This window comes from Octopus bimaculoides, chromosome 1, assembly GCF_046866305.1.
Source record: "Octopus bimaculoides isolate indiv1 chromosome 1, ASM4686630v1, whole genome shotgun sequence".
In the NCBI taxonomy this organism is placed as follows: Eukaryota; Metazoa; Mollusca; class Cephalopoda; order Octopoda; family Octopodidae; genus Octopus; species Octopus bimaculoides.
In genome coordinates, this window is record NC_142928.1 from 98,945,102 (window position 1) to 98,960,647 (window position 15,546).

At 37.3% G+C, this 15,546-nt stretch overlaps 1 protein-coding gene across 11 annotated transcripts in view; it reads left to right on the forward strand.

The window, feature by feature from the left end:
• LOC106882607 (signal peptide peptidase-like) overlaps positions 1 to 15,546 on the forward strand; it is a 350,046-nt gene that overhangs the window by 216,343 nt on the left and 118,157 nt on the right. For all 11 annotated transcript variants that reach the window (XM_089354542.1, XM_089354545.1, XM_089354550.1 and 8 more), the window contains one exon: positions 3,478 to 3,555. In XM_089354542.1, the coding sequence (XP_089210668.1) occupies positions 3,478 to 3,555 (78 nt within the window). The remainder of the gene's footprint in view (positions 1 to 3,477; positions 3,556 to 15,546) is intronic.

Here is a 15,546-nt window from a genome sequence, read left to right on the forward strand (position 1 = left end):
TAGCGGTGTAATGGAATTTTTTTCCTTGAATAAATTAGTGCCGTTGTTTGTCAACAATTATCGGGCGGTATTGTTATTTATGACATCGTTTGTGTGTTTGTACTGGTTTTAGCTTTAGGGTTTTAGGGTTAGAGTATTTTTGCCAAATACTATCAACACCTTTGACTTCGCCACCTTCCCCTCACCACCATCACCACTCTTTCACATCCCTTACTATCACCGTCATGCTTGACTGCCTCAGCTACCACCACCACCACCGCCATCCTCACCATCGCCTCCGCCTCTATCACAACTACAGCTCTTACTATTACTGTCACCCCCATCTCAACTGCCAATCTACCACTACCTTCACCTTCCCTATGCCTGCTATTACCCAGCAAGAGGAGTAGAAGTGTCATTAAATAGTGAGGGGGGGGGGAGCAAAGTGTGACACTGACACACAAAAGTTTGGTTTGGCATTTAGTATTATAGATTATATTTATGCCATATGGCCTTGTATTATATATAATGTGCTATGCATGTGCTCCTAATATTTTCTGAAGGCATACAATTTTGAGCAAAGCATTAACAATTTGATTACTATAAAAGTATGAACCTTCACTTCACTATCAACAAAGGTGTTTTTATTAGCGAGATTTTGAAGAACAATAAATTTTCTACATGCAAAACATGTTTTGAATCTGACCTCACAGATTCATAATGTAGGAGAATATAACAAATAAAACATATCAAACTAGAAAATTTTTTTTTTTTTCATAGGTTATCTTTTTTTTCCTACCTAATTTATCAAGGTTGAAAATGGATTAGCTGAAACTGTTTCATGCTTGACAATTAAGTTAAGCAGCTCTCCATTGGATTAAGCCAGATTAAATTTTAATTCTATTGTCTCAATAAATTAAGCTAATGTTATCCTTTCCAAGAAGCACATTGGAGGATTTAGAATTGTTGTAACTTACAGAGCTGTGTGTATAGCAGAGTGAATAGTTGTGCTCAACATTTTTCTCCACTTGCAGTTTTACATTTTCCTAAAAAAATTATTACAAGCACAGAATTTGTTTGTATGTATGTATGTATGTATATGTGTGTGTGGAGGAGGAAGGTCATCATCATCTTATCTTTGTCTTCTATGTTAAATGATGATGATGATGACACCCCATTCATACACCATACACACACACACACACACACACTCAAAAACTGAGATATCTGGTAAATTCCTGTACTCTAGAACGGGTTTTCAAACTATGGTCCGCGGACCACAGGGGGTCTGCAAGGACAAGACAGGGGGTCCATAGACAGCAAATACTTTTTATGGGCAATTTGATTTTATATATGTTTTTAAATCGAAATCTTTTAATTGACAATAACCCTATTTGTTAAATACTGTTAAATAAATAAATGTAAAAATATGTTATTTTAAGCAAATATTTATGTATAAATTTCATAAGCGTTTATAAGGGGGTCCCTAAGGTAAAGCCTGAAATATAAAGGGGTCCGCAAGTCAAAAAGTTTAAAAATCCCTGCTCTAGAAGACCTGTCCACCACAACAGAATTGAGATCCTAAAACCAAGATGCCACATAAAAAGCACCGAGTGCATTCTTTAAAGTGGTTGGCATCAGGAAGGGCATCTAGCAGTAGAAACCAAGCCAAAACAGACTATGGAATTGGTGCAGCCCCTCATGCTAGCATGGAAAATGGACATGAAATGTTGATAATGATATGTGTGGGTGTGTGTGTATGAATATGCACACACACATGCACACACATACATATTTGTCTCAACGTCTCATGATGGTTCTTAGATGATCTTCATTGTCATAAAGCATTGATGTTTGTTATCAATCTTCCATGTAAACATCTCACTATGTCTAGTAAGTAAAAATGTCTGGCCATGGGGCAAATATTCCCTTGCTTGGAAACAGATGAGTGAAGATGATAGGAAGGGCCTCAGCAAATTGTATCGAATTCATGCAAGCATGGAAAAGTGGACGTTAAATGATGATGGTGATTACTACTACTGCTGCTGATGATGAAAAGCTAGCTAGACCACCTTGTAGAAATGATGTACATCACATGATATTTAGTTATATATCAATCCCTCTTCTTGGCCAGTATTTATTTTATTGCCCTTTCTGAATGTTAAAAAATAAAGTTGACCTTGGCAGAATTTAAATTCAGAACAAAGGATTATAACTTAATACCACAAAGTGTTTTGTCTAGTATTCTAACAATTCTACCAGTTCATCCACTGTTTGAAGCTCAGGTTTACAAGGCAGTAGAAACTGCATGTTGTGATATTTATTACTTTTCGAAAAGTGCCTGTTGTGTAAAAGAAGTGAAACAGCCAGTCATAAATTAAAACTGAGCTGAGAACTCAGCTTTGTGGGAGCTTACCCTTTGTAGTACAGTACATGTCTCCATGTAGAGGCGCAATGGCCCAGTGGTTAGGGCAGCAGACTCGCGATCATAGGATCGCAGTTTCGATTCCCAGACCGGGCATTGTGAGTGTTTATTGAGCGAAAACACCTAAAGCTCCACAAGGCTCCGGCAGGGGATGGTGGCGAACCCTGCTGTACTCTTCTACCACAACTTTCTCTCACTCTTTTTTCCTGTTTCTGTTGTACCTGTATTTCAAAGGGCCAGCCTTGTCACACTGAATATCCCCGAGAACTATGTTAAGGGGACACGTGTCTGTGGCTTGCTCAGCCACTTGCACGTTAATTTCACGAGAAGGCTGTTCCGTTGATTGGATCGACTGGAACTCTCGACGTCGTATGCGACGGAGTGCCAACAACAACAACATGTCTCCATATACAAACATAACACTATTAGTGGGAATAGACTGGGATAGAATGAGATCCATTGCTGATTACAACTAGAAACAAGCAGGAGTAGTAGTTGAGATAGTAGTTGTAGTGGTAGTAGTAGTGGTGATGGTAACAGTAGTTGAATGAGAAAGAGATACTTTGACTGCATAACTGAAAGCTGATAACAGTTTCACATAAGTTTGTTGTTGTTATTGTTGCTACAGTCAATGTCTTGTATCAAAGAACTGTTAATAATAATAATAATAATAATAATAATAATAATAATAATAATAGAGGATGATCCTTGGCTTACCCTCCATGCAGGCAGTGCAAAAGATTGACTTAACTGGTACATCACATGTATTGAAAAGAGCGTTGTCACTGAATTTTCATCCTTTTTTCCCTTCATTTTCCTTGTTTCCTTTTTTTCCTTCTGTCTTTTTTTGCTCTGTCTCTCTTCCTCCTTTTTTTTTTGTATCACATGATTTTGTAAATGAACAATCTAGTATCTTTATTTTAATGAACTACCAATGTATACAGTGAGTTTCTTTGCCCTAGGTGTCTGGAAGATGGTCAGCAAGAAATGGAAACAAAATTGAAAGACAATAATAATAATAATAATAATAATAATAATAATACATGGAATATCTGGGGTTTTTTTTTTTTCAGAGCCATCTCAGTGGTAGATTCCTCCAGGTTGTCAACATTTGTGATCTCAATACTCCTGATTGTCTATGGTAGCTTCAGGTAAGTTACATTTTATTTAAATTCAGGAATTTCCAAATAATGAGAACTGTATATGTTTAAACAACATGTGTCATAGTAAAAACAGTACTATGGTACAAACAGACACGTGTCAATATGCAAAATAGAACATATGTTTGTTTATTTATGAGATGTAAAGCTATTGTAGTGGCTCAAGGGCCTTGAATTTTGTGCAAGGCACTTAGTAAAATTTTGATAAGAGCCATGTACTTATGTAGCTTTGCAGCTAATCAAAAGATATAATTAACCCTTTAGTATTTAAATCTGCCGTATAGGAACTTGTCACCAAAGAAAAGCACACAAAAAAAAAAAGAAAAACCAGTAGCGCTGGTAGAGAGCTCCTTCAAATACAGTTGCTATATGTGTGTCTGCCACTCCCATGTGGGCCTCTACATCCACAGCAGATGCTGCACCACCATCAACACCACAATTTTTTTGATGCAGATCCATGGTCTCCCGAGACTTGACGGATGCCTACTAATACTACTACTACTACTACTACTACTACTGAAAGATGCCTACTACTACTACTACTACTACTACTACTACTACTACTACTACTACTACTGCTACTGCTGCTGCTGCTGCTGCTACTACTACTACTACTACTACTACTTCTTCTTCTACTAGCCAACATCTACTTGTTTTATGTTCAAACTGGCCAGATCTGGCCTTTCACACCAATCCTACAGTGTCATTCTAAAAATAAACAGTTACATAAAAATCTTAAAGCTTGAAGACAATGCATGACTAATTCAAAACTATGTGAATAACTAAGCATTACATTTCAGAGATTAGTGTAAATGCTAAAGAGTTAAGCATATATGTATGTGTGTTTGTGTGTTTTAACCTTATAAATACACTTTAGAGTATAAATGTTTACAGTTACATTTAATACGTTTGTGTACATTCAACCATGGAAAGACCTTTGTTGTGGATACTGTCTTTGGAGGACAATGTGTGTGGAGATATGCCACTGTGTTATGAATGATGACATTGGACTATAGAACATGTGCTGTGGCAACATGCTTCATTGGTTATGGACACCAAATGTGAATTTTTTTTGCTCAATCTTAAGCTGCTGTAAGTTTGATAGCGGCCTCATTTTGCTGATAACTTGTAGTATATTCCCCAATTTCCATTTTACAGCAACACTGCTTTAAGACTGTGTTAAACAATGTGTATGTTGTTGGCATCCAGAAGAATTTATAAACACTGAGAGAATGTGAAATAATTCTTTCTTTGAATGGTAGATCTTGAAGCAGATAAAGCTATGAACAATGGCATGTAAATATCAGGTTAAAAATCCCTTTGGATTGAAAATGTTACGGTCTGACTGTGGGATATGGATCCACATCTCTTTTAAATGTGATAAGTATTGAGCAGACTTTGAATTTTTTTTCCAAATGGTTTTTTTAAGTCCAATATTTACTTGCTATTGTTTATAACTTTATCTGCTTCAAGATCCACCATTCCCTCACAAAAAATAATTACATGTTGTATAGTTTGGTTTATTGAATTTTTTAAAATGTTGGTGTATGTAGCAGGGATGACAATACTGGTATGTATTATGAAAGAAATTGCAGAGAGAAGAGGCATCAGATGTAATTGTTTGATTAGGGTAACCCTAGTAGAGGTAGATTTTGAGAAGATCTTGGAAAATTAAGTCTCTCTCAGGTTAGGGATAAATGGAGATGTAAGTATCCCATGGGATTTAACATTGGAAGTCATTTCCAATCCAGCTCATTTGATCTCAAAATGATTAGAGATAATAATACCATCATATTGTTGTATTTGGGGATGGTCATGTTGCCAGATTAGCCAATAAATATATAAACGGAATAATACCATCATCATTACTAATGTCCACTTTTCTATGCATGCTTGAGTTGAAAAGTATTTGTTGTGACAAATTTTACCTATGGCCAAATGCCTTTCCTGTTGCCAACTTTCACCTGTTTGCAAGTAAAGTAATATTCCTTGTGACTAGGCCTGTTTCCATAGAAGGACACAAAGGATACGGCTTGCATAGCAATGACATTTATTTACAGCTATCATGTGAAGTCAAGGCTAGCAGACAGTGACTAACACACACACAATAACACACACATGCACCCCCCCCCCCCACACACACAATGAGCTTCTTTCAGTTCCTGTCAACTAAATTGACTCATAAGGATTTGGTTGGCCCAGGGCTGTAGCAGAAGACACTTGCCCAAAGAGCCATGCAGTGGGATTGAATCCAACACTATGTTGTTGGGAAGCAAGCTCCTTACCATACAGCCAATGATGGTGTTTGTTGTACAGGCCCTATTTGACCCTTGCTGAACAGACCAATGATCATAGGCATTCTAATTATGACCCTCCTGGTTTTTTGCAGGCATAACATACCTTGAGCAACACTGTCTTGTGTATTCTTTTTTTAAGATATAAATTTAAGGGAGATTTGATTGCTATTTCTACAACCTTTAGCTACCTTATAAAGACTCCATAAAATATCCACTGCTAGAGTACATTAATTTGATGAAACTAGACTCAAATGGATTTCCTTAATCATGTATTTAAGTACATGTGTATGTTCTTATGTTTCAGTTAGATGGAATTATAACTACAAATAAGGAAATAACTCTAATGTTTTTGATATACAATAACTTAACAGACAAATTAGATAATGTAATTCTGCACAGATTGGATAATGTAACTCTAGATTCCAAATTTAAAAAATACAATAAAAAGCATATGTTCACAGCAAGAATGTCATTGATCTTAGATCTTGTTATGCCAATAGTAAATGACTGGGTACTTGACTCAATGGATCAGAAATAGATATGATGGGATCAAATGAATTGGTAAAATGCAATATAAATTTTTTCTGTAAACTGAAAGCAAGTTAAGTGAGAGTGTGTTACTCCTGCTTACTATTTCTGTCTACATGGCCAGTGCTGGTCAGAAAACTTAGCTTGTTTACTCCTAGGGCAGTCCTGGTTGAATAGATCTAGGATCAATAACATTCTTGCTGTGGCCATATGCTTTTTCCTTTTTTCCTTTTTTTAAAATTCTGAATCTAGAATTACATTATCCAATTTGTCTGTTAGTTATTGTATCTAAAAAATTAGTATCGTTTCCTTATCTGTAGTAATAATTTCATCTAATTGATACATAAGAACATACACATGTACTTAAATACTTGATTAAGGAAATCTATTTGAGTCTAGTTTCATTTTAGTGTACTCTAGCTGTGAATATTTTATCTTGAGCTCATTAAATGTAATTATATGAGTAAGGTTCCTGCTGTGACCATACACTTAGTTTTCTTTCTTTACCTAGATACAGTATATCTGAATTAAAAAATTAATTCAGATATACTGTATCTAGAATTACTTTATCCAGTTACTTTATTATTTATTTATTTAAAATGTTAGTGTGTGTGTGTTTCAGAGTATTTGGGTACTTTTTCTAGCAAGTTAAGTGACTGCATAGAGGCTCTTTTATTGGCTTGTTAGCTGCAAACTGATGACCATATATATGCAGCCAGTGACCACATACATGCAGACAGTGACCACATACATGCAGCCAGTGACCACATAAATGCAGCTAGTGACTGTGGTAGTTCAGATTGTGGTAGTCTAGTTAGTGTTTTCTCTTTGTTCCTTCTTATTGAAAGTGTCCATGTAAAGACTCAGTAGTAGTTTTATTCTCTCCTCTGTTTAGAACTGTAATCATCTGGAGACAGTTCAGTTAACCATTCTATTATTTAGCAAATTATATGATGCACAGTTCTCTCATCTACATAACTATATGCAACTATATACACCCTCATAGATCCATTAGGTAACTTTTTAATGAAGCTAATAATTTACTATTTCAGTGTCCTCCACTCAAACCAATTGCATCTGTCCAGAGGGTTGCTATTTGTCTGAAATTGAAACAAAAAGTTGCGCATGTCTTTGACTATTCACCTTTCATTTGCTCTCCAGCCAGTTTGTCATTGTTTCAGTTGTTAATGTTAAGCCATCAACTCTGCTCCATGCTGTTCTAAAGAATGTCAGCAGTCCAACTGCTAGCGAAACAGAAATATATTAATGTTTCTAAGAACCAATATATTTGGTTTCCTTATCAGTTATTTTCAATCAGTATTGCTGGAGAGTCTCGTGTGTATCTAGCCAGCTGCAAATGTAACTCAGTCTGGAAATTTTAAGCCCTGATCTCTATAACACCTCTTCTGTTGTTTATTCTGTATGTATGTGTGTGTGTGTGTGTGTGTGTGTGTGTGTGTGTGTGTAAGGAGAAAGAGAGAGAGAGAGAGAAAATGGGTGGGAGGCATGATATTTCTTAGTCGTGTGAAGAGACTATTGTGATAGCTATGCATTCAGATTCTGAACAATGCTGTAAATGTAGATGAAGTGAGTACTTGAGGTGGTGATAAGTGTGACTGAGTGGTACCAGCATGGTTGATGATGTTAGTGTGATTGTTGTTGTTGTTTTTCCTAGTGGTGGTGGTGGTGGATGGAAGTAAAACAGAACTTAGGTATACTTTGATGCTTGTCGGATAAGAATATAGGGATGAAAGCTTTGGTTTAAACTGGGTCTATTTCCGATACTTTGGTATATTGTGTTTCCGATGGTTAGAGAGAAGGTGATGTGTAGTGGTGGTGAGCATAGTAAATGGTGGTACTGGTGACTGGTAAAGCCTTATATTTTCTATTTCTCTTATTTTTCTTTCTTTTTCACCTTTATTACTACTACATCCACCACTGCCACTACAACAACAGTTATCACAATGTCTGCCACACCACAATGTCTGCCACACCACAAATAGTTCCATCCTTAAATAGTACTTATATATATCACTAATTACAGTGTTTCCCAATGTATAAAATGCACTCCTGCATAAAATGCACCCCTATTTTATTAGGATATTGTGGAAACAGCAAATTTAATGTTTCATCACATACTTATTGAAAGATATTTTGATGTAATTTCATAACGGAAAACATATTCTGTGCATGTAGGTAGGTAGGGTGCTAAAAAGTCCCCAGCTTCGAGGGTATCACAAAGGACCTGGTTGGAGGTCCAACCTTCCAAGTTCTTTTACAGGGCTTAGAAAAAAAAACTAAAGGACCGCTGCAATAAGTGTGAGAATCTTAGAAGGGGATATGTTGAATAAAATCATAACTAATCCTCCTGTATTTTCTTTTACCCAAAGTCAGGATCTTTTCAGTAACCCCTCATATATATACAATACTGTGACAGTATACTACAAGAATGTATGAAACTATAAATTTATTACAAACAAACTTTATTATGGGAGTACTATATTTTGACTTCATCTTTTTTCTGTTAAACAGTATAGTTGTTTATATTTTGGTCGAAAGAATTGTTTGTTACATGATGTAAAGTCATATTTCTAGTGATGTTTTTTGTGTGACTGTGATCAGTCACCAAGGTGCATGCCACCACTGTAGTTTTGTTGTCATCCACTCATAGCAAGTAGCTGACAAGTGGATGGAAGTTTAATATTCCTCTCACCTTTTTAGGAGAACTTTTCACTTAAGATAATTAAAAATATTAAACGTAGCTGTGTGGTAAGAAATTTGATTCCCAACCACATGGTTCCAAGTTCAGTCCTATTGCATGGCACCTTGGTCAGGTGTCTTTTATCATAGCCTCAGGCCAATCAAAGCATTGTGAATGGATTTGGTTGATGGAAACTGAAAAAAGCTCATCATGTATCTATCTGTGTGTTTGTGTCCATCTCCTGGTGGGGACAACCAATGTTGATGTGTTTATGTCCCCATAACTTAGCAGTTTAACAAAAGAGACTGATAGAATAAATATTAGGCTTAAAAAATAGTCCTGGGGTCAATTTGTTTGACTAACACTCTTCAAGGCAGTACCTCAACATTGCTGCAGTCAAATGACTGAAACAAATAAAAGATTAAAGATAAAAGGTGTGGCTGTGTGGTAATAAGTTTGCTTCCCAGCCATGTAGTTCCGGGTTCAATCCCATTGTGCGACACTTTGGGCAAGTGTCTTCTGTTATAGCCTCAGGCCTACTAAAGCCTTGTGAGTGGATTTGGCAAATGGAAACTAAAAGAAGCCTGTTGTGTATATCTGTATGTGTGTATGTGTCTGTCCTCCAGCACTATTTGACAACCAGTGTTGGTGTGTTTACATCCCCATAACTTAGCTGTTTGGTGAAAGTGACTGATGGGAGAAGTACCTGGCTTAAAAAAATTTAAAAACCGCTGGGATCGATTCATTTGACTAAAGTTCATGAATGCAGTGCCCCAGCATGGCCACAATCTAATGACTGGTACAAATAAAAGATAAAAGAGAAGTGACATAGTCATTAACCCTTCAGCATTTAAACAGGCCATATCTGGTCCAAATATTCTACCTGTTTTGTGTTCAAACTGGTGAGATCCAGCCTCTTACACCTATGCTGCAATATCATTCAAAACATAAACAATTACATCCTCAAAATCTCAGACATAATACAGGATTAATTTTATAAAATGTAAATATATAAATATTATAATTGACAAAGTAATCTGAATGCTAAAGAGTTAAATAATGCAAGGCATATATCAGGTATGGGTTATGTATGCTGAAGAAGGCAATGTAATATGATATGACTTCCCCTCTTAACTGCTTATGTACCAAAAGAAATTTTTCGTAAGTTGGTGTTAAAGGTCTTTGACAATTTGGCTTGTTACAATATTATATTATTCGTAGCAATTATTGTGCCTAGGGACTTATGCTCATTCAGATCCCTAGCCTGTGGTGTCTTCTCTCATCTGTTGTTGTTGTTGTTACTCCATCGCTTACGATGACGAGGGTTCCAGTTGATCCGATCAACGGAACAGCCTGTTCGTGAAATTAATGTGCAAGTGGCTGAGCACTCCACAGACACGTGTACCCTTAACGTAGTTCTCGGGGATATTCAGCGTGACACAGTGTGACAAGGCTGACCCTTTGAATTACAGGCACAACAGAAACAGGAAGTAAGAGTGAGAGAAAGTTGTGGTGGAAGAGTACAGCAGGGTTCACCACCATCCCCTGCCGGAGCCTCGTGGAGCTTTAGGTGTTTTCGCTCAATAAACACTCACAACGCCCGGTCTGGGAATCGAAACTGCGATCCTATGACCGCGAGACTGCTGCCCTGACCACTGGGCCATTGTGTCGCCACACTCTTATCTGTATCATGGCTGCATTAGACACAGGACAAATGATATGTCTTGAATACTGATAAATATAGTAATCTAGTCAGCTTAGCTCTGGTGCCAGGCCCCAAGGTCACCCACTGCCCCATTATAAGGACACTCTATAGACTAGCTTGAGAATCTGCAAGAGAAACCTGAAGACATGGGAATAGAGCTTAGTGTAGAAGTTATTGCTACCAAGGCATCTCTGATGTTTTGTGCCTGCAGAGAAGAAACATGTAGTGGTACATGTGATACATTCTCATTTGTCTGATTTTAAGGTAAGTGCCTGTTTGTTGCATACATTTTTATCTGACATTATAAATATTCTCAAGATGGCAACCTGGCAGAATCGTATATCAGACAAAATACTTAATGGCATTTCTTCTCTTTCAACTCCTTACATTCTGAGTTCAAATCTCTTTGATGTTGACCTTGTTTTTCATCCTTTCAGGATTGATAAAATAAATACGAGTTGAACACTGGGGTCAATGTAATTGACTTGTCCCACCCACTAAAATTACTGACCATGCGCCAAAATTTGAAACCATTATCTGTTTCTTAGATTTCTCCCTTCACCCCCTACCCCAGTCCTCTATTTAATGTTTCCGAATGAAAGTTGCTTCCCCAAGAAGCACAATGATATTGTAGCACTTCATTATAGTCAATCCTTTGCCAACATAGAAGGGTGGGATGTGAGAATGGGTTGGAGCAATATAATAAAATTCCTTCACTCGCACTTTTTTGGCAAATGATCTGATCATCATCATCATCATCATCGTTTAACGTCCGCTTTCCATGCTAGCATGGGTTGGACGATTTGACTGAGGACTGGTGAAACCGGATGGCAACACCAGGCTCCAGTCTGATTTGGCAGAGTTTCTACAGCTGGATGCCCTTCCTAACGCCAACCACTCAGAGAGTGTAGTGGGTGCTTTTACGTGTCACCCGCACGAAAACGGCCACGCTCGAAATGGTGTCTTTTATGTGCCACCCGCACAAGCCAGTCCAGGGGCACTGGCAACGATCTCGCTCGAAAATCCTACAGGAGCCAGTCAGGCGGTACTGGCAACGGCCACGCTCAAAATGGTGCATCTCATGTGCCACCCGCACAAGAACCAGTCCAGGGGCACTGGCAACGATCTTACTTGGCTTGCCGGGTCTTCTCACGCACAGCCCATTTCCAAAGGTCTCGGTCCGTAGTCAGTAATAGTATTTTAGAATTTAAAAAATTGCATTGTGATAGTCATATTAGCCATCAAGACATTATCTTTGCTGTTATAGTCACCATGGTTGTTGTTGTTGTTGTTGTTGTTGTTGTTGTTTAGCCATAGGGTAGCTCTGATCCAGTAGATCAATAATAATCAAAAGTGCTCCATTTATGAACATCACACTCTTTGTTATCATACATATTGCATGGTTGTTAGTTAGCACTCCGTCGATTACGACGTCGAGGGTTCCAGTTGATCCCATCAACGGAACAGCCTGCTTGTGAAATTAACGTGCAAGTGGCTGAGCACTCCACAGACACGTGTACCCTTAACATAGTTCTCGGGGATATTCAGCATGACACAGTGTGACAAGGCTGACCCTTTGAATTACAGGTATAACAGAAACAGGAAGTATGAGTGAGAGAAAGTTGTGGTGAAAGAGTACAGCAGGGTTCGCCACCATCCCCTGCCGGAGCCTCATGAAGCTTTAGGTGTTTTCGCTCAATAAACACTCACAATGCCCGGTCTAGGAATCGAAACCATGATCCTATGACCGCGAGTCTGCTGCCCTAACCACTGGGCCATTGCGCCTCCACATATTGCATGGAAGACTACACTATTTAATGCGTCCTTCCTTTATTTTACTAAGACAAGATGTGTGATTTGAAGGAAATCAAGTGGCTATTTCTAATAAGTTGAGCAATCACATAAAGACTATCTCATATAGGTTTACTTCTGTTTTATTATCATTTTTTCCCTCCGACTTTTTATGTTCTGAGTTCAAATTCCACCCATGCAAATTTTGCCTTTCGTCCTTTTGGGGTCAATGTAATAAAACACCAGCCAAACACTGGGGTTGATGTAATCAGCTTGACTGTCCTCTCAAAAATTGCTGTGTTATGCCAAAATTAGAAAGAATTACATTGTTGTTGTTGTTGCTGTTCAATAGTTTCGGGTAAATTTCTACTGCATCCTACTTGGTGTACTTCTGCATTCCTGAGGTGTACAACTTTGTGTGTTTTTGTTTTTGTTATGGGTTTTGGTTTGAGTCTTTTATTGTACTTGTTTTTGTATTGTGTGTTGTATGAGTAATGCTAGTTGTGTTCTTCTGTTGGGTATCCATCCTATAGAGTGCATGTTGTGGAGGTTGTTTATTTTATTAGCTGCTTATTGTAAAGAGTGTGTCTTGTATGGGTAGATTATTTTATTTGGGTTGTACTGTTGAATTGATAGTGTCTTGTGTAGGATGTAGGCTTTTCCTCGTAGGGTTAGTTTTTGGATAGTGTGTAATGTTGTGGATCCAGGTATGGCTTCTATGTTTTTCTTTATACATTTTTTTGTCATATTCAATACTCCAATTATTACAGGGAATCGTATTTGTGACTTTACGATTGTGGGTCGAATGCCCCTAACCACTGAGCCACACACCTTCACTCTCCTAAACATAGAGAAAAGGAGTGAAGCAAGAGAGACAGAAAAAGAAATCCTCAGTCATTTACAGTGACAATTAGACTGAAATATGATCGATCTTTTCTAGCTTCTTTATACTTTTAACAATGAAGAAGAGGGAAAGAGATTGGGGCTGATGCAGATTCGCACCTCTCCTTGAAAAATGCATTTAAAAAAAAAAAATTTTTTTCGGATTCCTATGTTTCAGATGTCAGAGATTACAAATATGCAAAAAAAAGATCTTTTTAATTTCACCCCTAAATTAAAATTTTTGATTTTGTTTTTGCCTACTCATAATCTCCGACATCTAAAACGTAGGAATCCCAAAAACTTTTTTGAAGAAAATGCATTTTTCAAGGAGAGATGTGAAACTGCATTAGCTCAATGGCGTTTAGTAATGAATGAATAGAAGGAAAGTCTTTTAGATGTTTACATTTTTTTCTGGGAGTTATAGAACGATTGACTGTTAGTTCTCTCTTCTTTCTCCCAACCCTGGTACTTATTCGCTTTCCTTCATAGTTCTTCATGTCTTTTAGTGGTGGGGGGAGACCATGTTTTTTTTTTTTTTCAGGCACATTTAACATTCTCTCTACAAACTACCTTTTTTTTTTTCAAACAAAAACTAATACAACTTTCAAACAGAATATAGCTGTGAAAAAGAGCCCAGAAAAAATGATAATACCCTCTTACTTAATGAGTGGGAGAGAAAAGTTACCAACAGGTGGTGGTTTCTTCTTCTTCTCCTCCTCCTCCTCTTCCTCCTCTTCCTCCTCCTCCTTCTTCAGTGTGTTGGAATATATGCTTTAGTATTTCCTTTCACCCTTTTCATTCATTTTCAACTCCATCTTTCATTCATTCAGGGTTAGTAAATAAAAGTATTAGTCAAGTACTGGGTTCAATGGTATTCACTAATCCCTCCTCTTAAAATTGCTGGTCTTGTGCTAAATTTTGAAACCATTATTATTAAGGTAGCAAGCTGGCAGAGTTGTTTGCACACCCGGCAAAATGATTAGGGGCATTTCATCTGTCTCTATGTTCTGAGTTCAAATTCTGTCATGGTCAACTTGGCCTTTCATACTTTTGAGGTTAATAAAATAAGTACCAGTTGAGCACTGGGATTGATGTGATTAATTTAACCTTCCCCTGAAATTGCTGGCCTTGTGCAAAAATTTAAAATCATCATCATTATTATTATTATTATTATTAAGGCAATGAGCTGGTAGAATCTTTATCATGCCAAGCAAAATGCTTAGCGCATTTCTTCCATTTTTACATTCTAGGTTCAAATTCTGCCATGGTCAATTTTGCTTTACATGCCTTTCAGGGTCAATAAAATATGTACCAGTCAAACACTGAGGAATTGCTGGCTTTGTACCAAAATTTGAAATTATCATTATTTATTATTATTATTAATATTATTCTTATTATATATATAATTGAGGAAGTCTTCATGTGTCTATGGCCTGGTCATTGCTATCCCACTTCACTGTATCTTATGTATTGAAAATAAATGCTAAATTAATGATGACGATTATAGAATTTAAGTACCCACTAGAGTGCACAGTTTGGCATTGATAGAGATTAACAGTCTACAAGCTGATGCACCAGTTATAACTATCTAACTCTGCTGTCTACTTTTTATAAAGAGCACAGCCATTATCATGTTTTATCACCTTCTGCAAACTTAATCAGAGAGGAACCAGTGTAGGGAAGTGCAGAAAGGGAGGGTGGGGGGTATATTCTTTTTTTTTCCCCATTCTTCCCTCAACATAGCATTGGAGTCAAGGGAAACAAACAAAAAAATTTACTTTCTACACTGGTGGGGTGGGGAGAGAAGAGGAATCTTTACCATTTTTATTTTTCTCCTCTGCCTGTTGCCACCAATCTGCCATATGTACATACATACATAGATACATATATATATTTCTATCCTTTCAGTTACTCTTACCCTCCTATTTCATTGCCTTTACATGAACTTGTGTGTGTCATTTGCTCAGTGAACACACACACACACACACACACACGCACACACACACATACACACACAGAGAGGTGTATCCATAAATATACTTGTGTGTGTGTGTTTATTAACATACACACACACACAC